At 36.8% G+C, this 26,838-nt stretch overlaps 1 protein-coding gene across 1 annotated transcript in view; it reads right to left on the reverse strand.

Annotated features, from left to right (window-relative positions):
• Positions 1-336: 336 nt before the first annotated feature.
• The window catches only part of SLC17A6 (solute carrier family 17 member 6), a gene marked incomplete at both ends in the record, with an annotated part of 32,304 nt that continues 5,802 nt past the window's right edge, over positions 337-26,838 (reverse strand). Inside the window, 9 exons of the mRNA XM_082001113.1 lie at positions 337-669; positions 1,030-1,157; positions 2,588-2,698; positions 3,415-3,547; positions 5,730-5,879; positions 8,307-8,449; positions 9,363-9,449; positions 9,551-9,638; positions 11,470-11,584. Coding sequence (XP_081857239.1) covers positions 337-669; positions 1,030-1,157; positions 2,588-2,698; positions 3,415-3,547; positions 5,730-5,879; positions 8,307-8,449; positions 9,363-9,449; positions 9,551-9,638; positions 11,470-11,584 — 1,288 coding nt within the window. The remainder of the gene's footprint in view (positions 670-1,029; positions 1,158-2,587; positions 2,699-3,414; positions 3,548-5,729; positions 5,880-8,306; positions 8,450-9,362; positions 9,450-9,550; positions 9,639-11,469; positions 11,585-26,838) is intronic.

Below are 26,838 nucleotides of genomic sequence, written 5' to 3' on the forward strand. Positions count from 1 at the left end.
TCTAAAAAGAGCATTAGATGTGCCAACTTGGTTGCTTAGTTGTGCTTTAATCCTTAGTTATGAGTTTTAGCTCTTGTATACTGTAAGTATCTAATTGCCTCTAAAGTTTTGACCAGTAAACCCTTAAAACTCTAATGTTTATAGAACAAATATAACCTAATGAAAGTGATGACATGTCACAACTCATACAGATTGCACTTCGATGTTTTTTTTTACAGTAAGACCTTCCTGTTTGATATGTGTTTACATATTTATACCACATTTTATTTCTGTGTGCAAACAATCACAATGAATTTAATCACAAACACTACAAAATATACCCAATATTTAGGTCTGTTATGAATAATCTCTTTCCTTGTAGTTGTATGAGTCTTGTACTTCCTCTTGTACAAATTCCTCTTTTTTCTCCCAACCATTAGGCCAGCCACCATTGACCTGGGTTGTAGCACCATAAGACTTGGTGGTACCATAATTTACATAATTCTGAGTAATGTCCCCTGTCTCTTCAGCAAGTTCATCTTCATGAATAAAGCCACATTTCTCTTCACTTGTCTGTTCAGGGTCTGCCCAGGGTTGTTTCTCTCCTGAAGCAAATATGCCATAGAAGATAACACCTCCGTAATGAACTAAAGCAGCAATGAGGAAGACATACTGCCACTCTTCACGTGTCTGTAAAGAAGAAATTTGCTAAATCAGACTAGTGCATAGACTTATCTAACTCTTCTGAGCTGACAGATTTAAATTCAGGATTCAGGCTGTGATAGTCAGCACAGCTAAAATATTTACGTGTCAAATTTCCAATTATTTATATCCATCTTTCTTCGAAAAATCACTATTCATTAACCTACAAAAGCACTGACCTGGTGAGCATATAGTGAAGCATGCTTCAAATTTACAAGTTCCTGAATGCTATCCCCGGAGGTCTCAGACTCTAATATGTACATCCTGGCAAGTTGTACTATGGAAAGGTATTTTTCTTGAAACCAGTAGTATTAAACTGGAAGATTTGAAAACTGCATTGCCATTTACCTTGTTCTTTGTCATTGCTCCGACAATTATAGGGCAAACCATTCCAGACAAGGTCCCGACTCCATTAGAAATCCCCATTAAGATGCTGGCATACCTCGGGGCAATGTCTAAATGGTTGACATTGAATCCTGCAATACAAAGGTCAGCAAACATTCATACCAAAAGCAGAGCATTACTTTAGCTCTGAAAAGTAACGCTCTCACTTCACCATTTTACTATGACATATTTGGGCTGTTTAATTGCACTTCTTTTTCTCTAAAGGGCTTATAATGGTTAAAGATTCCTAGAGGGTCTCTGAGTTTTCATTTTCTTTTAAAAATATACTATAAAAGGATACCAAATGTATTTTCTTCCCAAAACTGCAGTTCTAAAAAAAATCCCAGTAGTGACTATGATGTGGAGTGGAGAGCCCAGAAGATATTTAGGCAGGGAGAAAGTTCATATTTTGCAAGACCAATTCATGCTGTAAATAACATGTCATTTCTTCTTCCAGCTTGCACCACTTTCCTATTGCCCACATTTTTCTTTTTGTCACACAGACCAGCAGAAGGGAGTTCCCTTCCCTTCTTGAGTTGTAAAATGGAGTAAAAAGACAATATCTATAAAACATTTATTAATTATTTTAAAAATATTTGGTTGTTCTCTTGCATTTCCAGCAGCTTAATCCTGTTGAAATTTATGCAGTAACTATTTAAATAATCTTAGAAAAAACACTTGCTTCTCTGAAGTGACAGAACTCATTGTCCCCAAAATAAGCGCCTAACTAAGTGAAAACAGAAGCCAAATCTTTGGATACAGAAAGATAATAAAAGGTAGAAGGCAGGCAGTATGACATGGATAGCTGTTAGAGAAAGCACGATGCACTTTTCAAGTTGTACAACCCAGGCACGATGCCTTGCAGAATACATGGGATTAAGGACAGATTTGATTAAGGAGAGTTTAGATGTTTGGCACAAAAGACAAGAGAGCCTGTTTTAGACATAAGGAACCAGCATGGGAGAGGATACAAGGATCACAGTGGGAAAACAAGGGAAGGCCAGGTGACTTGTGTCTGGGGAAGGCAAAGGCAAAGGGATGATATGTCAGCAGGAAAGGGGAAGAGCTGATTTTTAAATCAGAAAAAAAGTGCTAGTAATTAGGCCCCAAAGTAATAAAAAAATTCAACACTAACAAAGTGTTAACTAATATACAGTGGAAAAAAAATAGTAAAAGGCCTATATTTAAGCAAAGATATATAAATTAAGGCATCATTGTATAGTATCAGTCCATTTGTGTTATACATTTAATTTCAAGAAAAAACTATGGTGTACATTAACACCTCACTGAAAAGAAAGTCCAATTTGCTGCATTTGCAAAATGGAAAAGGTTGAAGTATTTGAACAAAAATAATCTAATCTAAAAGATGTGGTACAGATTGTACTTTCCTTTGTAATGATCATAAATAATGTCATTTGGAATTCTGAGGTTTGTTTAAATTACTATCAACAAATAAAAAACAAATGGGATGTTCTATCTCTTAAGAAAAAATAATTTACTAATAATAGTAATACAATCTTACCAGATATGGCGAATCCACTAAAGCCTACAGCAAGCACTAAGAATGAAATAGCCACTCCTTTACTGTGAGAATATCCCACCACAAGAAGAAGAGTTGCTTCCATACCAAAACCTGGGGAAATCATAAAGAAAACCAGGCATCAGATTTAATCCCTTCTCAAATATTGCAGGCCTTAGGATATGGTAATATTTCATAGGAAGACAGAGGCAAAACATTACCTCAGAGTGGAATATAATCAGTATTTCTTGCATCCCTAAAAAACACATGTTCTTGCTATCTCAAATAATCCTTACTTTATTCTTTGTATGCTAATTTATTGTTACTTCCTGTCAGTTTGAAGATGAAAAGAAATACTCGTGATTAGGTTAGGTTGTTCTAGCCAACCCCAGTGGGAATATACACTTAACCTGCTTATGAATTTTCCAGCCTGTATCACAGCCAAGATTCAGTTTATGTGGCTTTAACCTCTCAGAAGTCAGATACATAATCTCAGGTAGTTGTCTGGGCTCTCTTAGTGCAGAGGGTGTTCAGATGAGGAGCTCAGGTTCAGTAAGTAGCTACGGGTAGGCAAATTACTCCCCAAAACCTCATCCGTTTCTTTAATAGCCTAATGCTTTTTCAAATACCAAACATCTGTATTGAAACTGGGAATAGGAACAACTGTGTTCACTTTTATTTAGTAACCACCTCTGTAATACCGAAAAAATGCACCAAGTATTGCTTCGTAAGTACATAAACCCATGTAGTTTGTTTGTTTATTGTATACAACATACTATAAGGACACTGAATCTGTACAAGAAGCTTTTTAATAAAATAGGAAGACTTACCTCCACAGTTCATTATCTTTCTCACAGTAGTGGTTGAAAGAATCTGCCTGCTTCTTAAAAAGTCTGCGATTTGTCCCCCAATAGGAACAATAATTGTCATCACTAAATGCGGCACAGCAGACAAGATACCCACCTAAAATAATCATTAGAAGTAGCAGAGTATAAACCATAAGAAAATACTGATTTTTCATTTTCTGAAGCTTTCAGCAACGAATTAATTGTTTCTTTTCAATTTCAGGCTATGTGCTAAAACTAAAAATCTTAACTTGGTTTATTAAATGAAAAAAGCTCATGATCTTAAGTTGTCATTGTATTTTATGAAGGGCAGCCAGAGTTTTTAAGACCCTCTGATGACATGATACTTTCTGTTTATAGATTGTTTTCAGAGTTTATATTTAAGCTAATGGCTTTTCCCCCCTGACTTATAGCACCTCTGCCCTTTCTTTTCAGAAAATTTATCATCAAATGTGTCGAACTGAATTGCTACATTTCTCTTGGTGATGTGTTTGGCGTAGCATCGCCCAGCAAACCTAACATGTCTAGACAGATTCCCTGTGGATCACCCTCACGTGCACCATGGCCATTTGCCTTTGCTTTTGACCATCCCTCAAGCTTCAAATTTCATGTGGGCAAAAGATATATCTGAGAAACTCTGTACGTAATGAAAGACAGCATACTAATATCCATCGACAAAATTCAAAATGTAATGCATACAAGCAAAGTAAGACATAGTAATTTTGTGATGACTGTTCCAAGAGATGATAATATATTTGAAGACCATTCCTTCAAAGCAGGATAGGGTATCTGTGAGCGTGGCACCAACTGCCACCTGCTATCTACTGTCAGCATAACTGCCTTGCAGATCGTTTGGTTTAGTACGCACAGCATTTTGTTCCAATAGGGAATTCAGATCATTATGTATATCTGAAAAAATACTTAAGCACAGGGGTTTTTTTGCATAATTCCTGTCTGAACAGTGTATCAGCTGGCCTGACATTTGACTTGAGTTTTGAGTTGACTTCAGTCTCACAGTGTGCAGAGCAGACGGACTCCATGACAACAAAAAGAAAACAAGTTTTCTCTATTCTTCAATTAAAGTTGTGAAAGTATGTATTTCACGGCAGTTTATATATGTGGCAACTATATTGTTACAGCTAGCTTCATGTTGATAGATTCATGTTTCTCCCAATGAGCCAGATGTTAACTATGAGGTAGCTGTGGTATTGTGGTTACTGCTTTGAGGTGTTCCTGACTAAATCATAACTATTATGAGCATCCATACCCACAGCAGGTGACTTTGCTGTCATTATTTACAAAGTTCCACATTTCTTTGAATATGCTCGAAGAAAAATCTTCTAGAACAAAATGATCAGGTTAATTCTATAAAGTGTGACCATTCTTACTGCAGGCATAACAGATGATGCTTCAAGTATAGCAAAGCTTCTTAAAATAACTCCAGCTAAAGATGGAAGCCTATCTTTAAATGCAGGATGGCATGACATAATTTTGACAATACTCCACAATATGGCAATTTGGAAGCCACTTGTCTAATTGTCACTTACACCACAATTTGGGTAACAACACCCCATGGAACAATATCAAAAGAATACAGGTCTCTTAAAAACACAAGCCCCCATCACCTTCACAGGAAGGAAATCAGTATTAGTAGAAAGCTTACTATACACTCTGAGGGCTTATTTGCATGTACCCATATTTACATTACAGGTCTGATCCAAAATTTGTATGAATTATGTGGAACCTTAGATCATCCCTATGTCTCATATTTTGCCACCATCTCTTTCGCTTCATAAGTGAAAAGGGGGGAGCAGTTCTCACCACATTAAAGGGGGATATAGAAAAGTGATAAATTGTACTATCTTTCCTAAAACCAGGTGGTCCTGCTTTATAAAATGCACCTGGAAAAATAGAACCACTTGTCAATGCCTTCTTTACAGCTTCAGTGAGATCCTCATTCCCTGGGGTGTCAGAGACAGAAATGTAATGGGTCTCTCGATCCTTTTCTAATACCATGCATGGTTTCAAGCACTTAACTGAAAGCCTTTTTGCAGTATGGCCCCAAGTAGATCATCACTAAATCTCACCCTGCCTTCACCTTCCCCTATGCAATCCTTTGTCATTGTTGTTACTTCACTTATATGTGCTGGTCAAGGGAACAGTAAGTGGGAGGGATAAGATTTAAGGCTTGTAAACCCATGATAAAGACACAGAACACTTTCCTTCTCCTAGTAAATATCACAAATGTAGCTCTGATAGTTACTTAGCTAAGGTAAGGATTTTACACTATTTTTACATACCTTGCTTATTTCAAATCCAAACACCTCCTCAAAGTAAGCAGGCTGACTGATAAGCAGCAAGTAAAAAGTCCAGCTTCTACAGAAGTTTGCAACAATTATTGCATAGACTGGCATAGATGTAAAAAATTTTCTCCATGGAGTTTTGTATTTCTGAAATATAGAAAGGGGGATTCAGTCAATATTTTGATCACTATCAACTGTCTATGTTCCCTTTTCCTACCTGTAATTTTTACCTATACTCCAACAAACTCATATATGCACAGCTTTATGTAGCTGAATTCCAATGAATTCGATTATCATAAAGTACATGCATCCACATTTGGATGATCAAGATTTAATATAAAAACATAAGCAAGTAAAAATTACTACAAAATGCACAAGTGGAGAAACTCAGTGATACTTAAGTATCACAGCATTCATGTATAAGTGCCATTATCTCAATCATGTAAACATGAGCATGCTAAATCCAAAATAGTAGTATGTCTTTAAAAGGCAATGTAGCTGTATCTAAGGCAACAGTCAGATTTTACACTGTAAGTACACAATTTCATCCAGATTTATTTTAAACATGTAGTTTAGCACTTAAATCTTAGTCCCAGCGTTCTGAGTAATGTTTTTATCAAGCCTCAGCTGAAACTGCTTGGTCAATATATTTTTTGTTTGGTTTATTTTATTTTTAAAATAAATTGCACTATGGAAAAAAAAAAAAAAAGACAGATGGACAGAACGACAATCCTGCTGAGTCCCAGCACCTCTCCATGAGCCCAGGGTTCTGCCCATCTGTGTTGATCCAAATACAGGATCCAGACCCAGATGAGTGTTTGAAAATCACTTCAGCAAGGTTTCAGGCTGAATTTAGTCTATTGTTGATTTGAGTACTGGCTTCTCTTCAAAGAAAAACAGCTCATAGATGGATATATGCAATACCTTGTATACCTATTAAATTACACTTAAGTGAGAGCTAAGGATGAAGTGTGACAATTAATGAGAAGCCAGCCAGAAAAGCTAACGTGATACTATGGGAAGTATTTCAGCCTAAATAATTTAGAAGCAACTGAACTATTGATACAAACTAATCCCTTCCAAAAATTGTTTAATTAAAAAGCAACAGTAAAAAAGAGACAGAAATTATTCAACCCGTTAGAATTATATGGACATCCTTTGAGGTATCTCATTTCACGTCAGATTTTCAAAAGCACTTATAAGAAACCATGAACACTGCTGCATGCTATTGAGTATGAACCCAGAGACTCCCTCAAGAACACCTAAAAATGTCAGCTACTAAAGAAGTGACTCTGTAATATTTCCAGTTCCCTATTTAATCTGGATCAAAGTTTTTTTACTAAGAGAAAAATAATTTGCTCCCAAGTTCAGTCAAGAACCTATGTTCTGACCAATTAGAAAACACAACGTAGAGTGGTAGTGAGAGTCTACTGAGAATGGATGGTGTAAAAGCTTGAGCAGATAAGGCGAGGCTTAAGAACCAAATTTTTTTACTTTCTTGAGTTAGAGGGCATGGTGATAGTTTCTTTAAAGCTTTTCAATAGTTAGAGAAATAAGAAAATTATTATTTAGCATGATGGGATTATTAAGTGGCTAGAAAATTCTCTGAGTTCGTAGCTCATTTTTTAGGAATTCTTGAGAATAATCCAGTACAGAACTAAGTCAGATTATGAAAGGCTTGATAGCATGTTTCCAGCAAAGTTACCACGATAATGGGGAATGTTCCTGTGGCTCTGTTGCACTTTACAGCCTTTCTTGCAAATGAAACAGAGACAGTCAGGATTTGCTTTTTTTTCCTGATGTTCTGAGGACCTCAGGAAACACTGAGTAGTTCTTTTCCTCCAGTCTACTTTTAGGAAGAGGAAAACCTTCCAGAAGAGATTATACAGGAAGGAAATTAACCACTTGAACTCAAGGTACTGTGAAAGTCTCAATAAAGCTGCAATTTCAAATGTAGCTGTAGGGGCTTTTTTATACTTTGAAGTAGAAAAAGAGACATAAATTCCATGAGTGATCTGCTAGAAGAACTGGCGACCTTATTGCGGCCTTTCAGTACTTAAAGGGGGCCTATAAGAAAGATGGGGACAAACTTTTTGGTAGGGTTTGTTGCAATAGGACAAAGGGTAATGGTTTTAAACTAGAAGAGGGTAAATTCAGACTAGACATAAGGAAGACATTTTTCACAGTGAGGGTGGTGAACCACTGGCACAGGTTGCCCAGAGAGGTTGTAGAAGCCCCATCCCTGGACACATTCAAGGTCAGGTTGGACGGGGCTCTGAGCAACTTGATCTAGCTGCAGATGTCCCTGCTCATGGCAGGGGGTTTGGACTAGATGGCCTTTAAAGGTCCCTTCCAACCCAAACTATTCCATGATTCTCTTCGTGCAGAAGCAATATCCACTCAGAAATCCATCAGCAGTTTTCGGATCTCCTCACCCCCAAAACATTCCATTGTTTGAAACATGCTTTTTTTCTTAAACAAGAAGGATGTTTGATTACTTTTTTTTGTTATGTTTGGGTTTTGGGAGTTTTAAAACTATCTGATAGGAAACAAGTGTATGAGTAATATTCTTACTTCCATTGCACCTAGGAGGTTGGCACTCTCTCCAATGCTTTCTTCTATGTATCTCCTTTCTTCATCTGTGATCGTAGGATGCTTTGCAGGACTCTCATATGAAACCAAAAGCCAAAACATGTACCATACTATACCAAAGCTCCCTTTGGAATGTAAAGAAAGACTTTCAAAAGATGCACAGTAAAGTAGCAAACGAGTTAAAAATCTGTGAATAATTATAACAAAATTAAATGGCAGTTGTTGTTACTAATCTTCTACCGAGTCATTCTAACAGAGAGTCAGATCCTGCAAACAATATTTATGCAAAATATATGCCGAGCTGGACCACACTGAAGTTTTCTTTGTTTCATTTACAGAATGATTTCATTGTAAGTGAATATTCACTGATATTTTAACATCAATTTGTACAATGCAAGGCAATGAAACAGCTTCCGTTTCATTTCACCAAACTGTAAATGAAATCCCATTCTGCTTTAAGCCACTGTTGTTTGATTACTGCACTAGTTTTTTTTACCTGCAAAATACAAGATTGTGACATTGTTTTCACCATAGCAATGCAATTCCTGAGTAGTTTATTAAATTTCTATAAGGTTTCGCCCTAATATCAGTTTTACACTGCAGAATGAACTCCTTCGGGACATTTTTTTTCCATCAGTGTAAGTTGAGGTAGCACAACTAGTGCGAATGAAGTTATGTAGGTCTTCAGATAAAAATCAGGACATCTTAGTCAGGGCAGGTACTCTAAACTTCCAGTAGTAGAAATGAAAGAGCAACATTAAGTGATTGGAGATTCTATAGATCTGCATACCAGTTTGCACTTCTTGTACTAGAAGTGATGAAGGTTTCACCATGAACTAGCTTCTCTTCTTTAATAATGTTGCTTTCCTACTCTCTCCTTTAAATTCTGTTCTTTCATTGCCCTTTTCTCTAGACTCTATTTTTAGCTTAACCAATCCACTTCTCTTTTTTTTGGCCTCTTAACAGTAGCTTTTAGATTTTTAGAAAGGGTAGAGTAAGGTGATACAATATTGGAATGAGATGAGCAAAAATGCATACCATACACATAGAACACAGAAGACCACCCAGTATATTGCACTAGAATTCCAGCTAAAGGCATTGCAATAACAGCTCCTGCATAGGAACCTACAAAACAAGACAAGTGTGGATGAAAAGGGAGAAAAATTCAGTCTCAAAATACTTTCATGTTACAAATGAAAGAAAGAGGAAAACATGAAGTTACTTACCACAAAAGGAAGTGGTTGCTAACCTACTTCTTTCTAATGGGGGGGCCCACTTGCTCCAAATACCATGGCAGGCAGGGTAGGTGACCCCCTGGGGAATGGGTGTGCCACAAGTTAGCTAATGCTGATCAATCACTCAGTTCATTGTCTTTGCATGATTTATTTTTTTTTATTTGCTACGAACAAGAAGTTGAGAATGCTTTGCATTTCTATAGTCAAGTCTGAGCACAGCCATAGAGGAACCTCAATTTCTATTCAAGTTGAAAGGGGTTTTGTATATCACTCCAAATCATTAAAGAGGCCTTATGAAACAGATATAAAGCATAATTATTTCCTTTTGCTCCCCCTCCCCCTTCCAGGAAAGAATTGCAGAGAAACAAAAAGAAAGAATCTTAATGCACAAGTACCAGAGTCCAAGGAAGGCTGAAAGCACAGACACTCTGGAGTCTTTCTAATGCTGGGCTCATTTCTCCACCCTTCAGTTTTGGTGGCCATCTAACAGTTTTTGATCTAACATTTCAAGTGTCATTTAGGAAATACAGATTATTGCTCCACTGCTCTAAAACTAGAAAATAAGATCAATAAGAGCTTAAAAAAATAATGTTAAGAGAGAAGTTTTTCACTATCTTTGTCTCTAATTAACTTTCTTGAGCACTTAAAGCAAATAATTGTCTGATATTAGTTGGTTTGATTTTAAACCGGTTATTTCTATGTAGGTCTCTCTTCAAAAGCAGCCTTTAATTTTACAACAGGAAAACTACACAGAGATCATAGCATCTTGCAGTGTTGAAATTTTAGAAAAATTAATGTGACATATACATGAATTTTTCACAAAATTCTTGTTTAAAAATCATTATTAGGAAGTATGCATAGTTATACAGAGTCACTTTTCTCTTAATTTGATGGTTTGTTTCCTATGCAAGAAGTAGAGAAAATTAATATCTTTCGGCAAATGTTGAGATTATCATAAATGTTGCGATTATCAGCCTCAATATACAAAAAAAGGTTGTAAAATGCATTCTTCTGTTTTGAAAGAAGATCCTATTACCAATTTCATGTTCACTTCAGTCTTTTGTTAATTTTTCAAAAGAAATATAAAGATGTAATCTTAAGATTGTCCTGATTTATTGTAAACCTGTTTGAGACGTTTTGCATTCACATTTCCTTTGAGCAGTATCACAGAAATGAGTGGGTCTAAAATAGCTATTTTATTTTGTAATTACCCACTTGCTTCTGTTCCTCTCCTCTTTGCAGTTAAACACACCTCTGTACATGCGGATCACTTTTCAGGAGTGGTTCCATATTTATACACATAGAGTTTAAGAATGTGATGGACAGTTACCTAACTTTCAGGCACATTCTGCACCCTCGTTTGGAGTCTTTTTATACAGTAAAGTGCATGAGTTAAAATCAGCTCACATAACAGAAGTGTGTAGCCCTGAGGAACAAGGAACCAGCAATCTGTCTTTCAGTAAAGAAAAAACCAAACAAATCAATTTAGAAAGCAGGGTCAATTTTTCTCTCTCTTAAATCACAGTAAATCTCTCATTCATACCAACAAGAGCATGGGCAGGGCCTATGGTAGAAGCTTAATTCTTTATTATAGATTTAATCTGTGAGGCTGGACAGCAAATAACTGATGAGAGTAGCACCAGTATAAACCCTATGCAGTACTGGATTTCAGTGAAGCTGCAGTGTTAAATACATATCTCACTGGCTTCTCAGGATGGGAAAACTTTGGGATGTAATTTCATAGATGAAGGAAAATCGAATAGTTGTAATTCATACATTGAAAGCCATTACAATGAAAATCAGTAATAAACTGAAAGCAATTTTTGTTTTCCCCTGAAAAGTTACAATTGCTAATTAAAAACTAACAAACATCTATCACATTTACTGGTTATTGTATAATTTGTCCGTACCTCTACAAGGCCCTGCAAGATCCTAACGAAGATGACACACCCGTAGTGCACCCTGGCTGCAGAAGGTATTAACATGTTGAGGGAAGATGTCAGCAGTATAGCAGCACCAAATACTCTGCAAAGGTGGAAAAAAAAAGGAAAGGAAGTAACTTCAGTGTTGTTCCAATTGACTTATTCTATATATGCTCAGATACCAATATAGATGTATTTAAACATATGTTCTTTAGGTAGGGAATATACTAACTGCTGGACTGGATTACTGTCTACTTCCATCTAGTGTAATAACCTGTCTGATAAGACCCAGACCAAACATGGACATATACATCTATTTAGCACAATTTCCTAAGGAAATACATCTTATATAATCAGAGGTATAGATCTTATTCTCCCTATAAATCCCCATTCTTTCCTTTAATTTTCACATCTGTTTTGACCAAATCTGATTGAGTTCACTACAGTCTAGAGAAATTAGAAATTAGATTTCCAAATGGTTTGCTAAAATAGGTGGCCAAGTGAAAGATAGATTTATGTTTCATTAGTGCTTTAATTGTAAGAAAGTGGCACCATGCATTCACTATTTAGAAAGCAGAAGAGAATCCACTTTTATAAATGCCAAAGCAGCAGGAAGAATTTCAAACAGAGCTGGGATTTTCATAGACACAAGAGTTAATCAATCTGGAAACACATATCCATAGAAAACAGATCATTCTTTCTGCTGTTTTTTCAGAGGCTACTCACTGAATATTGCTGATTTTGACTCCAACAGCACCCTAGGAATTGCTTCAGGTAAGGCACATTACAAGGTCCAAACATAAGTGTGAAGTGATGATTCATTTTCAAAATTCCACTGCTTTGCCTGAATTTCAATTTGATTTAATTAATATCTGGCCCTGGTAGGAGGAAGCCTTTTCTCCAGCATTATTGTGTCATTTTTTCATGTTCATTCATTCCTTTCTTGTGGAAATAATCCATTTTTTCCCTCATTTTCCTTTCAGTGGAACTATGCAAAGGGATGAAGCCAGTAGCAATGACTGGCCGCTTTCTTTATACAAAACTATGTAATGCTAAGACAAATCCTGAAGATGTCTTAACATATGACATCACGGTATCTGATGTGGAACTGATTTGACAGAAACCTTTAACCTTAGCATGTGTTCTTCAGAAATTGGTACAGTGCCATAAGTTAGTGAGAAACAGACCATGGGCAGGAAGCAGCGATAATTTTCAAGACAAAAATTCTTCCCAAAGACATCTATGTTTCACATTCTCTATTTAGAATTACAGCCTGATACGAATCTTTAAATAGCAGACTGAGTATACTCCACTTCTATTTGACAAATATTAAAGGGCAGCAGAAAAAAAGCCTCTTGGCACGGTAGGGAAGCTTTGTTAAATAGCTCTAAATCTGGTCTCCTCGTTGTGTTCCCTGTGATCCCCATCTCATGTTAAACAAGATCTAGCTGGCTGTGCAGCACATTTCTGGCTTGCTTTGGCAGCATGTTTGACACATTTACTGGGACTGACTGGTGCATGTGTTTGTGTTGCACTGTGTTAACTATTTTGGCCTGAATTCTGTCTTTACTCTTAACTTCTTTATGTATAAGTTTCTACTCCAAAAGTATGTGCAACTCATTTCCTTACATTTTAATACCCCCCATATGTTCACATAAACCACAGTGGTGTCTTGGTTTTAATTTGCTTTTTTTCTTCATTTATTAATAAGAAGAGTTTCGACTCCTAGGAGCTTTGCTTGTGATTTTTACAAATTCCTTTAAAAAGTTAGATGTTCCCGTTAGCGATTTTTGAAGAGCAATAGACTGTAACTGTTCTAAAGGTTCATTGAGAAAATCCTTATTTGCTTGAAATCAGGAAGGAAGAACTACTTGGTTTGTAGTCTTTCCTTTTCTGAATAGATACTATTTAGCTAAATGCCTAATGCAGCAATATGGTTTTAAATTTGTGATTGTGCACAGACTTGCTGGAGCAGATTCTTAGCTGGTGTGAATCAGTGCAACTCCTTCTAAATCACTATTCCTGTTAAAATCATGCTAAGAGAAATTATTAGGAAATGCCATCTCTTTCTAAGGTTGAGATTTGAAAAATTGTTCTGGTATGTAACTCTTTCTTGGAGGAAATTTAGTCTAGTTTTTCTATTCTGTATCTGAAATCAGCTTCCGTTTGCCACAATTGAAAGCTGTGTTTCCCAGAATTGCCTTTGTTCTCACGATCACTAAAAAGAAGCTGTTTCCTTGAGTCTGTTCCTTCTAGAAGAGAAAGGAGAATGCAATTTAAAGAATGATCAGAAACATACATCTTCCAAATGAAAATCTTGCCTGTATTTAGACACACAAGTACCAGTGAATATTTAGTTACATCAAGAAGCAAATGATGAAATAATTCCACAATGTCACTCTAAGTCAGTTCTCTCTCAGAACTATGCTTTGTCGGAATAGCCTTCTCGGAAACAGATCAATTCTTCCCCAAAAAAGTCTATGGATTTAAGGGTAGAATAAATTAGAGTTAATTTATGATTCTTGTCAGAAATGGCTTTTTTATGCTTTTTTCCTGAATGCATAGTAAAAGCGGTACCATGAATTTAGTGCATGCCTATTTTAGTGAGTTGGTTTCCTCTTAGTCAAGAGCAAATACATCTTCCTACATTTGCTTTGCATCTCTCAATGCACGTCCATAAATATAATCAGCATTTCTCCTTTGTGCTCTTTTGTCTTGTTACATTTATTTTTACCTCCATAAATACTGAATTCTTCTTCCTAACAGAGTATTATGATATAGTTCTGGTTTTTTGTAGAAATTTCCCATTTTATTGTTTTAAATACCTCAGCTAACTACATTTATTATGATTTAGATCAAGTAAGAATTATTTTCAGCTACAATAAATCTAAATATATTTGAATGCTGCTCACATCCTAATGTATTTAATTGGGAAATGGAACATTCTGATTGTTTCTAAGGCGTTTCTAAGGTGTTTTACTGACCCAGACACCAAACCCCAAACTTGTGTTGTTCTTTTTTTGTGCTTACCTTTTTGTTATGTTTATTAAGGTAGTGATTTTATGACTGTTATGCTCTTTAGTTTCATTTCTGCTTCTCAAACAATTCTCGTTTGCTCAATTTTGCTGCAGTGTTATCTCCAAGCATGCGTTAGAAACTGTGTTTCTAGATCCTTATGTTTCCACGGCCAATTGACAGTATGTGGGGTTCCATAGTTGTATTTATTGCAACTGAAGATGGATTATGTTCATTCTCACACAGACATGGTTCCCTGTTTAAAATAAGACTTTCAGTCTGTTTAGGAGTGTTCACTCCTACCCATATGCATTCTTTATACATGTGTCTGTTTCTCCTCTTAATATTCCGATACCATCTGGAACGGATAGGTGTGGCCCTTATGGGATACACAGTCTTAAAGCTGCCATACCTTGTTGTGCATTTCTTCAGTCGTGCTTTCGGCAGTGGCATGGGCTTGTGGAGAAGGCTTTATACCTCAAGCACAAGCACCACTAGAGTTCGCTTCTCTTTCAGGGTGAGCCAAGCCTTGCTGCATGGTGTCCCTTGGGTTGAGCTCAGCCAAGGAAATCCATGTAGCTGTGCTGTTGAATTCTCATTCAGAGATATCCCTGAACATCCCTTTCATGATGGGCACACTCCAAACCCCACAAAACATATTTTAATGCCATGGCACAAATGAAGAGCTTTAATAGATTGACAGTAAACTCTGGGAAAACTGCAGGATGCCACAGAGACAGAGCAGGAGAGGCCAATGACATTGCCATCATTCTCAGCCCTGGCACTAGGAGGGAATTAAAAATGCCCTGACATGCCTTCAGCAGTCCTTAGACTTGGGGGAAAACTCCTTTCTGACCCGAAATCAGCAACTGTGTAACCATATATAAAAAAAAAACCTGTATGTAGAAGACAACAAATTAATAAATACAGTAGTAGTATGTCAAGGAGAGGAAAAAAGGTAAATCCTGGTCCTCCTCAGTGACCAGAATAACCCCTGAAACAAAGAATTATGCTTTGCTTATCTATTTCTATTTCTAGACTAAGTAGACTCAGTCCCGAAAGACAGAATCTAACATTGATCTTCAGTGTTTTACTGACATTGGCATTATATGAAGGTCATGAGCTGTGACTTAGTCCTCCTGTAATACAAGTAGTAATAATAGCAAAATCATATTTGACTAAGAGACGTTTGGGATGGGAGCAGAGGAAGGAAATGACTCTGACAATTCAGGAAAAATGCTTAGAATGGAATGAGGTTGCAGGAGGAATTAATCTTTTTGGGGTTCTATCCAATTGGCTCTTTCTTCTCTTTGGGGACAAACTAAAGATAAATAAATGTATTTATTTTCATCTCTGGATTTCTAATCTCTGCATCTGTGCACCCCCGCTATTCTCGTCTACCTTTTCCAGGCAATTCATATTACATGAGCCTTCTGCATGGAACTGTGTTATAGATCTTGTTACTCGGCTGGAAGAAGTGCCAGCTCAAAGAGCGAGCTGAGAACAGTGGGAGCAGAGATGCATGCCAAATGCTGAATGCCAGATGGGTGACGTACTGGGTTACACATATGATATCTGAAAGCAAGGGGTCCTGGTCGGAAGCATCCTTTTACCCCAATGACTGGGGAGTGAAAATTGCTACGATGGCTCCATAAAGCTAAAACCCTTTTCATATGTCTGTGGGGAGAAGTCAATTCCTCAGCTGTCTGAATCCCTTGTATTTCGATTTATGTAATTTTTTAATATAATTGACAAATTCAACAATTATCTATGTGCTTATTCTCTAAATAAGTAGCCCAACTTTCTGAAAATGAAACTGTTATGGAAACCAACTAATATGTTTGTTCTAAAGCATATGAAGTACCTTAACTAAAGTTTATCCTTTAAAAAAAATAAAAAACAAAGACTAAGTCTGTATGTTCAAACCAGCAGTTTTTAGTATTTATGTAAAAGAGAAAATACTATAGGTTTAAGTTGCTTAAATATATCCCATATCAATGAATTATGAATGCCATTTTATTAAAATCCAAACTAACTAAAGAATAGTGAGTGTTGGTCATTGACAGCTACAAAACAAGATTGCAGATATTTTAATGGATTTACACAGAGAACTATGAAGGCATAGAGGGTTTCACATCACTCTTCATGATAACCTAGAGAAGTTTTGAATGACTTCAGTAGAAAATTCTTTCAGGGCTGTAACTGAATAGTTTTCATCTCCAAAAAGCCACTAATCATCATTTTGTGGAAGACCTATCTACAGAATAGGAAAGCTTGATTATTTTGTTAGTTTTCTAGGGCATCGGGGTGGGGGGTAATAGCATTTCTCACTGCTACAATAAATTAAATCAAAATATTATAAACTGGTTTATTCTGACTGTAAACAGGAACCTATGGAAAATGTAGCCCATATTCTTTTCTGGGACATACAACATCTGCACCTAACAATTTTACAGTAATAGTGATCATGTTATAAAGGACATTATTTTAATCGGGTAAAGTATCTGTATTGAACAAATACCTTATTTGTAAACAGAGATAAAACATTTTTCCTAGTCTTAGACGAGAGTCCTCTGTTAGGTAAGGGTGGAAACCAAAGAGGTGTGAAAGCATGAGTTTTCCTTGCAAAGTTTTCCCAACCTAATTTAAAGGTGAGATGAAAATTCTGTCATTAAAAAAATGAAATTTATTTGCATTCAAGTTGGTGAGCTCGTTACTGCCATTCCTTTTCCTTACAGAAAACGCATAAAATACGTTGAGCAAAGACTTATTTTATCAAATATATATAAAAAATAAACTGAGTCTTGACTATTCTTTGTTGCTCTTTCTTGAACAGTGCTTGTTTGGGAGAGTCCCAGAGCAGCTGCTGCTTTGAGCATCTGAACATGTATTGCGCAAAGCACTTTTTAGACTATTCTGTCAGCTCAAGATTTCTAAAATTTATTATCTTTTACTCTGACTCTACCTACAATCATTCATCTTTGACACACCTCCTCCTGCAAAAGGCCAACAACACAACATAGAACTGATTATGTTATATTTTTATGCAACCGGAAGAATTTCTTGTCTGAGGGGAACTGCAAGGCTGAATGCTGGAATAAATACTTAATTTTTTGAGTAGAACATAATGTCTAAGGAGAAACAGGACAGGAGTTAGCTGGAATGCCTGTAGGCATGCAGCAGTTTTTCAGAATCCTTCCTTCTGCAAATGTTGCTAGCAATGACAATTTGTGATCAACCTTTTTAACTTATTTTTTTTCCTTTGAGTTATGCAGTGACTGAATATATAGAAATTTCAGGTGTTTAGCTGCCAGTTAACACTTCCCTTCTTACAAAGCATATCTCTGCCCATATCAGGTGAGATGATGATGTTCTAAGACTTTAATACAGAACATGAACATTTTGAGAACCTGAATCTGCTGCGGTTTGATATGCCAGCTTTGAACATAAATAAATCCCAAAATATTAACAAGTCTTTTAGCAAAACCGACCATGCAAGGACTGGATTGAGCACCAGAGTGAAATGCCATGCAGAGAATAAGTCAATGTGTATCAGTAACACAAAGTCCCTTTAGGCTTCTGCCTTCTCCAAGCCCCACTAATGCAACTGACTCATACCGGTCAAACCAAGACCCTAAATAGTTCTTAGGCTGCAGCTTCCTTTGCCTGTTCACAGACCTATTTTTGATATGTCAGTGCGTATTTTATGAAAAACTTGGGCCCTGTTGGATGACAGCACCATTGCAGTTGATGCTGATGTAAAAGACTCCTGGGTCATTAAATTCCGATCGTTGCTCTTCCCAGCAAGTGCATTACATCATCCTTACATTCATAAGCAGATCAGGTTCCATCTCAGAAGTAATTAGCATTTGCCCTACTTACTTTGAAGGCCTTTCCAGCTTGCTACTTCCTATATGCAGTAGATACCTTGTACCTATGCTGTTTTATTTTAGTGGTTTTAATCTCTGCAGTTTACCCCAATAGCAATCCCATCTTCTTTCTTTTGCATCGCTAAGCAAGCCAGGCCCTCTTCATCTCATCTTTATTCTTCATTTGATCGCCTTGCCAGTCCTCTCTCTCTCCTGTTTGAATTCAGCTGGGGAATCTCTCAAACCTGCAGTTTCATTTTACAACTCATTATATCTGTATATGTCTAGATAAAACTCTGACTCTTTCCTTCTAGCTCATTAGCTTTGGGATGGCTTCCTCTTTAAATATGTAATCTGCTAGATGATGTTTCAAACCAAGACCATCTCATTCAAATTACCTTACCCAGTTCCAGGTCTTAGGCTGTGATTCAACTGTCTCTGTTGATTTAGAGATATATAATAAAGTTATCGAAGAAATCATCTGGTTTTAACTTTGAAATATTTTGTGGAGCCAATTGGGAGGATAATTGCTATCTGTTGGAATCAAACGCTGTATCTATACTGCTTTGTGGAGTGTTTTCTGACATACAGGCCATGTGTTACACCTGATTTACCTGGACTGCTCAGGATAAATGTAGATTCTTTCAGAGCAAAGTGACTGTGACATCAGTGGTTTTAGGCAACCAGCTTGAAGAGCATTTTTTTTTTCATTAAATCCAGTGTACGTATTGTATCGGGGTGAAGTATCAAAGCAGGTACAGGTGACTTCCTGGTGGAAAGAGTGTCTGGAAGTAACTATCCCAGAAGCATACGTGAGGTTTTTTTCAGAGGATTGGGTATTTTTGCCTCTGAAAGGAACCCTGGTTATGAGGTATCATACATGCAGTAGGGATTCATGGAGGCTCAGGACCTGGGAGAGAACTGGGAGCAAAGTTATTTGACAGTATTGACATAACTGGATGATATATTCCCAATAAATAATATGTTTCTTTATAAACTTGGTCTGAAAGTGTCTGGTGTAATTTTATGTAAACTGTGGGACAATTTTTCTACAGATACCAGTTTCAAAAGATTTGGATCAATGGAGGATGGAATGCAAAAATAAGTCCAAATTTCAGACGTAATCCTACACTTGCTGGTTGCATCTGAACAATCAGGGTCAAATTCTGAAATTTTTATATTTGATTTTTAAATTTATATTTATATTTACATTTTTATATAGTCCTGAAAAAAACTCATCAGAGTAAATGTAGTTCTCTGCATTTAGTATCTTGAGGATCACTGCCGTTGTATGTCCAAAAGTCCACATTTGTGGACTTGTACTACTCAACTGAGAGTCATACAGGTGCTTCTCAGTAACATAGAAAGTAACATTTTAGGGTATAATGTACTTGCTTGAGGTTGCTGGGAAACGACAAATTTCACACCATTAATAATGGTTTACTTGCTTTCAATTTATGTAAATGTAAACAGTGCTCTTACTGACTTCTGAAAAGCTTATTTTTCCTTGGTAATAAATTGTGACAATTGTTTTCATTTTTTTTCAGCTGTTCCCCTGTGCATCAATGGTTACCTCCTTGGCTGTGAACTGTGAGTAGCCACTCATTTGGAGTATTTACATTACCTATACTGATGTTTATTAAGTGTGTACTTATTATGTCACCTGTTCATCACCTTTGTAACCTAAATAATCCTGGTAATATTTCTCTTACTCTAGTTTTCTTTTTGAGTTTGTAATCATGCTGATTACCCGTCTTGGGACAATTTATAAATGGACTAAGTGAAAAAGAATCCAGTGTGGGGATTCACACTGTTTAGCTACTCTGGGACATATATCATCATTCTGACTTTTCTGTAATATAGGCTAATTTCCTGATGCCTCTGTTGACCCCTCTACTGTAGACATACTCCTGTGAAATGCCCACCCTGACAGTTTATGGCTTCATAAATGGTAGACAGAATGTAGTGGGTTTTTTTCTGAATTGGGCCTTTAATTTGCATAAAATGGCATAGGGCTAACAAAGCTGGGATTATGCCATGAATATTAGAGTGGTTGATGAACTCAGCTGCCCAGCAAAACAGATAGAATAAGCTACCTTTGACATTAGAGGGGAACACTTATTCCCAAGTGCCAGTCTCAGGTTGACCGTGCTTCATGAAAGAATCGCTTAAAACGGATCCTCTTTAATAATAGTTTGTGGCTAGAAGCTGTAGTGTAGCAGCTTTGTTCAGCTTTTTAAAAACGTGATAAAACAGGTTATTTTCATTCATATGTGTACAAGGGAGGAGGGGGATGTGTCTGTGTGCCCTTCATACTAAATCCTATTACAAGCCCTTCATGAAGCATTAATATGTAAAAGCCGACCTCCCGCCATCTAATCTAGTATAATAAGGGCTTGGATACATTATTAATTTTTGTCACACATCTGAGGCCCCCTTTTATCAACCAAAACCCCCATCCAAATCCCTCGTTGCATCATTAAATTGTGAAAACAGCTTCATCATTCACGACAGAAAAATGGAAGGCCCCTGAGCCATATGGCAGAGGGACCAGCGGTACCAGCCACCCATAGATGTTTCCCCAGTCCCCTTCCTGCAGTGACTGGTGCTTAAAAGACCCTGCGATGCAGTAGGGTGACAAAATCATCTTGGTTTTTTAGTGCAATATTGGTTTCTTTGCTTGGAAGCAGATGAACCCAGTGCCTGGGATCGAAGCCCATTTTTTTCTGCAGGGTATTGAACTGAACATGAAAGGTGGGGCTGGCAACTTCAGGGGTTGTTTCTTACAGTGCAAGGTCAGTTTATGTCTTCAGAAGTTGAGAAGTTGGCTCTTGTCTAACCATCCACAAATCCCCTGGTCATACATTGTTTGCAAATCAGAAAAACACACAATATGTCTACCTGCTAATGGAGAGTGAATAATTTCTCTCTTTAAACAAGGAAAACGTAAAGATGTGAAGTTCTAGGAAATCTTTGGACTTGCATTTATTTTTTTTTATGCTTGTTGACATTAAGGCTGAATTAGGGAGAAATGTTCTGATTTCACTGACACACTAATGACACAGTTTCAGTGAAAATCTTTGGGCCTCTGAGATGAGATGCATTGACATACAATTGTCTGAAATATCGTTCAGTTTATTCATGCAAATAATCCTATCGGATTACTTGCTGGGAAGAAGGATTTAGCCCTTAATAACAAGATGAATGGCACTTTAAAAACACAGATGAATTTGAAGTGAAAGGTTGATTTATATATTTTCATTCGGGTTGGAATGCGACAATGATGAAGAGTTCAACATAGATGAGAGATAATTGCATTGTAGAGAAATTTAGTATATTTATGTAGTGATGATCCTTAATATGAATAGTGCCAGGTTTTGCTGTTTAACAGGTAATGAGAAATATGTGTCATTATCATCGAATTATAAGGTGGCTTTAACTTTTAAAAAAATGTCATTTTATTCTGCCGTTTCTATTTCTTTGTGTAAGAGAGTTCTTATGTTTGAGTGTACACAAATGAGCTAAAATGCTCACTCAGCTTTTTTACCAAAAAAAGTCTGTGATTATTGCAGATCTATTTCTGAAACAGTGCTTGGCATGTACAGTCAAAACCTGCATTTCTATTTTAAATACAAAACTACAAACTCGGGAATTATTTCCTTATCCTGTGTAATCTAACAATGACCCATTAATTTCAGAGAATCTTTCCTGATTTACAGTAACTGCTTAATCTGTTCACTTAGGAAATCAGTGAGCAAACACTGCCACAGCATTTTGGTAATGCTTTTGATAGGGCAAGGGGTTTATTATAGATTTCCAGCATGTTTTTTAATGAATTTCTAAAGAGTGTATCAGAAGTTAAAATATAACAATATTTAAATTAACCTGAAATGAGGTGGTAAAAACCAGTACAGTGTCACACCTTTCTACATACGTGTGACAGCACAGCAGGGAGTTTATTCAGAGTCAACTGCACCTTTGCAATAGCATGAATATGGAATAGGAAATATTAATTTAAATAAAATTATTACATTTCTAGGTTAAAGATAAAACAAGTGCTTAGTTTTAAGGCCATCTAACCTGATATTTGCTATGGCATTAGCCCTTATGTTTCACTTTATTATCCCTTGTATTTTGCTTGATTATCCCTATCCTGAAAACATTTGTTTATAATAGCTAAAATATAACTTCCAATATAGGAATTTAACACCCAAAGAAGAATGTAGCATATAATTTCTCTGGTTGGACCAGTGGTGACTAGTCATTATTAGTAGTATTTATGCTTTTTGAATTTATGTGGTTTCATTTACTGATATGTGTTATATCTTTCTATGGGATGAAAATACACATTTATACCCAGCAATTTTTTCCAGTGGAGTTGCATGCATACTTTGTAATCAAATTACATACTAGTAATTTTTTTTATATACTGACACACTGACTACGTAGTCCTTGCTATTTCTTTCACTATGTGACATTATACACTATCATCTTTTAAGTAATTAAAAGTTAAGTAATTAAAAATCTCTTTAAAAATCTCAACTTTTTCAACAGTTGTATTAATCTGCATGTATTCAAATTACCTACAGCAATCCAAAGTCGGTGTCATTGACCTAAATATATTCACTGCACTAAACCCAGAAAAATAAATATCCCAGGATTACATCCACTTCCTTATTAGAGCATCCTGTTGGAACTTCATGGTGGGTTTCCAGTTCAGCATGGCTTAAGATTCCACTCAGCGTGACTGCTTTCCAGGGTGGTTCCCAACTCCCTGATGTTACTTTGCACTTGAGTGTCGCATGTATTGAACAGAACCCAGTTTACCAGATGGTATTTAATAGATTATCTGATTGTCTGGTCTTTTTTGTACCCACAAGTTTATCAGCATTTATATGTATTCCCAAAATGGCTGATGAAATGTGAATATCATGGTAGATCTTGTTTAAGGACAATTCAGCAGTATCATATATTTGACAGGTTCATAAATGCTAGCTGGTTAATCATCAGTCTCCCAGTGTGATAAATATCACTAGTCCAGATACAGACAGTCACTTGATTGTGCAAAACACAAAAAGAAGGGGTTTCATCACACCATGTGATGACCCAGGCAAATACCCCAAGTAACCTGGGGTCCCTACATAGCAGACAGGCAGAGATATGCATTGTCTGGGAATGACACAATACACTGAGGTTTGAAGTGCTTGTTCACTCACCCGCTTAGTTAAACAGTATAAATCTTCCTGGAGGAGCTCAAAGTCAAGAAAAACTGCACCAGTTTCCAGTTTGCTACTTTCAAAGCATCAAAACAGCAAAATGTGTTTATAATATAGTTGTTAAGATACTGCAAAAGGATGTAATTATTACATGAAATGTCTGAATTTCGTATCAGAATACTGCATTCATTGCATTGTTTCAGAACATTTAAACATCTTGGTCATTGATATTAAAATGCATGCCACTTCAAATTTTGAATGATAGAGTCGAAGAACCACCAAACCACAAATTTATTTTTCTTTCTGTTAGCATGATTTCAGTCCCTGAGAATTATGATTTTTTTCTAAAAAAATGTAAAGATTGGATTAATTCTGATTAGCCCTAGCAAAACTTCTATTCATGGACTAAGTAGAAATTAAGACTAGGTGGGGTTGGAGGACTGTCAGCATTTTATATCCTTTCTGTTGACAGCACATTGTAATCGTATAATGACAACCCCTCTGGTGGGAGTTTCTGTAACACTGATATTAAAACCTGTAGTGTAAAAGCATTCAAATGAGATTTATGTGCTTTTAAATGGCATTAACTGCCATTATGAGTAATAGCTCAGATGATTAAATAATGTGGATACATGGTATAAGGGCATCATACTTGAATTTTCACGTTTTCTTGTATTTTTCAAGGAAAAATACTTTTAAACAATGCAAAAGCAACTCAGTTCCTTCCTCCTGAAAACCCTGCTCACACTAGTCAAAATCCACTGTGATTTAGTGAAAAACATACCACTGAATCCCCAACAATCTCAAAAGAAGAAAAATCTCACTCTATTCACTTTTTGGGGAGAAAGCTTTGCTAATACTTAATCAGACAGGGTTGTAACCAGTAAACAATCGGTTTATAAAAGTCCAAAGTATAAACACATTATAAATCCAAAAAAAATATTATTTTGGATTTGTCTCTGGAATCTGCTTGTCTATTCTTGCCCCGACAATCTCAAAAGCTCTGAATCATAGTGAATTTTCTCTTGATAAGGATAGTTATGTAAACATCTCTGTGGGGAACATGAATTCCACTCCCAGTGTACTACAGCCTGAGGAGAAGGGCACTTTTTTTAGTGTAAGGCCGTACGTATGTTCAAATAGGAGAAGTAACTTAGATTAGTTGCAAACCTGGATGTCCATGTGACAAGATGCCTTCTCTGAACTACTAGAGCCTGCTCAATACTCTCTGCTATCATCGTGTCATGCTTAATCGATGGCAAGGTTAATTGTTCATTGTTCATTGAGAACTTAACCCTGAGAAAAGGTATAGCTGTAATAAACCCTACCCATGGGACCCTGCACGGTGCTTCCTTTGTTCCTCCAGTCCGCTGTGGTTGGTTGCACAGTGCTTTCGTACCAGCATCTTCCAGAGGCAGATCCTCCTCTGGGAGAAGAGGTCTCTAGCCTCTTGTGGCAAAAGGGAATCCTCTTCTATTTTCACACACTACTCAAGGGATGCAAGTTCAAAGCTTCACTGATAGCAAATGAGGGGGCACTTGCGGCCCAAACCATGTCTTTTGAAAAATGATGTTGTCTTGCAATGTACTGAAAGTTCCCTAGTCCTGCAGAAGCCAGCAGAGGTTGAAAGCGTTCAGGAGCGCTGACCTTTGTAACAACTTCTATTGACCACTTGAGAGGTAAGTGCTCAGGAGATGTATTGTTTCTGAATGTTCTCTGAAATTTTTGAACACAGTTTTGTTTGACCTTGTTGGTACTACAGCAGTGTAAATACACCTCTTTAAATAAAGCATTTTTCTTAGTGTTGGGCTGAAAATGCTCTGTAACAGAAAATTCTCAGTGATGCAATATGAGATAAATTGAGATCCAAGCTATCAAGTGCAAATTCCTGGAGAACTCCATTTACTACTTTTAAATCTGTAAATCACTAAATCTGATCTGTCAGGAGTAATGGGGAGTATGCATGATAAGAGCAGTGGGTCAAGGCAGAACAGAGTAACCATGCAGCAGCAGCCTTGAGTTCTACAGTTAGCAAACGATCTCAGTAAAATGCTACCCATTGACACACTCAGTTGAAGAAAATATGTTAGAGTTCAGAGCTCAGGGTTGCTAATTCTTGATTGGCAGTAAGCATTTAAAACAGGGGCAGAATCAAAATAAAGGGTTTCAGCCCAGCTTGAAATTAATGCTTTGTGTGTAGAAAGGTTTTCTTGACACCACAGGAGGGTCATTTCTTCTATATTTTATACCTTAGCAAATCTTACAAATTATGTCAACCCAATCTCTGTAATTGGTTGCTAGACTGAATCTTAATGTCAAGCAAACTGCTGTACACTCAGTAACTCCCTGTCAATAAGAAATGAAGTGCACAAAGCACACCTTAATCCTCTTCTCAATTTCCTTCCTCTCAGCATCTTGGAGTAAGTTTTTCATTCATGCTATCTTTTCCATGTAATCATTACCTCCTTCCCTTCTGGGGATGGAACCTCTTGAAAATCTCCCTTTTTCTTGACCTCAAGACTAAGTTTCTCACGGATCATCTTGAATCTGGTGATGCTATTCTACAGTCTATTGTTTTTTATGTAAAGCACATCTGAACTTCCTTTTTCTGTGTACATTCAGACTTACTCTGAATGCAAAGGAAACCATTGACACCACAAGTGAGGCTTGTAAAAAAAAAAAAGTTACTTGACTGTCATCCACGGGGTGTGTGAAAGGACCAGCTGTGACTGTAGCAGGAGGCATGTAAGTCAGCAGAGGCTTTGAAAGTAGCTCATATTCTATTGGTGCTCTAGTCCTCTAGGCCTGCATGCTCACTTGTCTGACTTCTTCTAATGCCAACATCAAGGCTTGCACCCTATTTTGGGTGCCACTTTACCCTACAGTCATCCTGTTCATTTAAAATTGCATGTGTATATGTCAAAATCTCTTTGTAGCATTCAGGAACTAACTTGTATTTTCACCACCTCAATACACTGTTACTCCAACTGCTACATCTAACCACTTGGCATTCTATTCTCTGCCATTTTATCAACAAACTAAATATAAATCACAGCCACTATCAATATTTTACTGCTTGCAATTACTGGCATGTATGCTGTAACTTGTTCCTTAACTGAATCTATGATTTACATTGTCATTCACCTTGTGTTGGAGGTGTCTCAGAGGCTTCCACAACAGTAATAACTAACCACTAATCTGTGAAAATTGCCGAGTTAAAATACACCCAGATTAATAACTGCAACTAGTCTTCATTT

The sequence above is a fragment of the Phaethon aethereus genome (genome assembly GCF_964289735.1).
Source record: "Phaethon aethereus genome assembly, chromosome: 5".
NCBI classification, from domain to species: Eukaryota; Metazoa; Chordata; class Aves; order Phaethontiformes; family Phaethontidae; genus Phaethon; species Phaethon aethereus.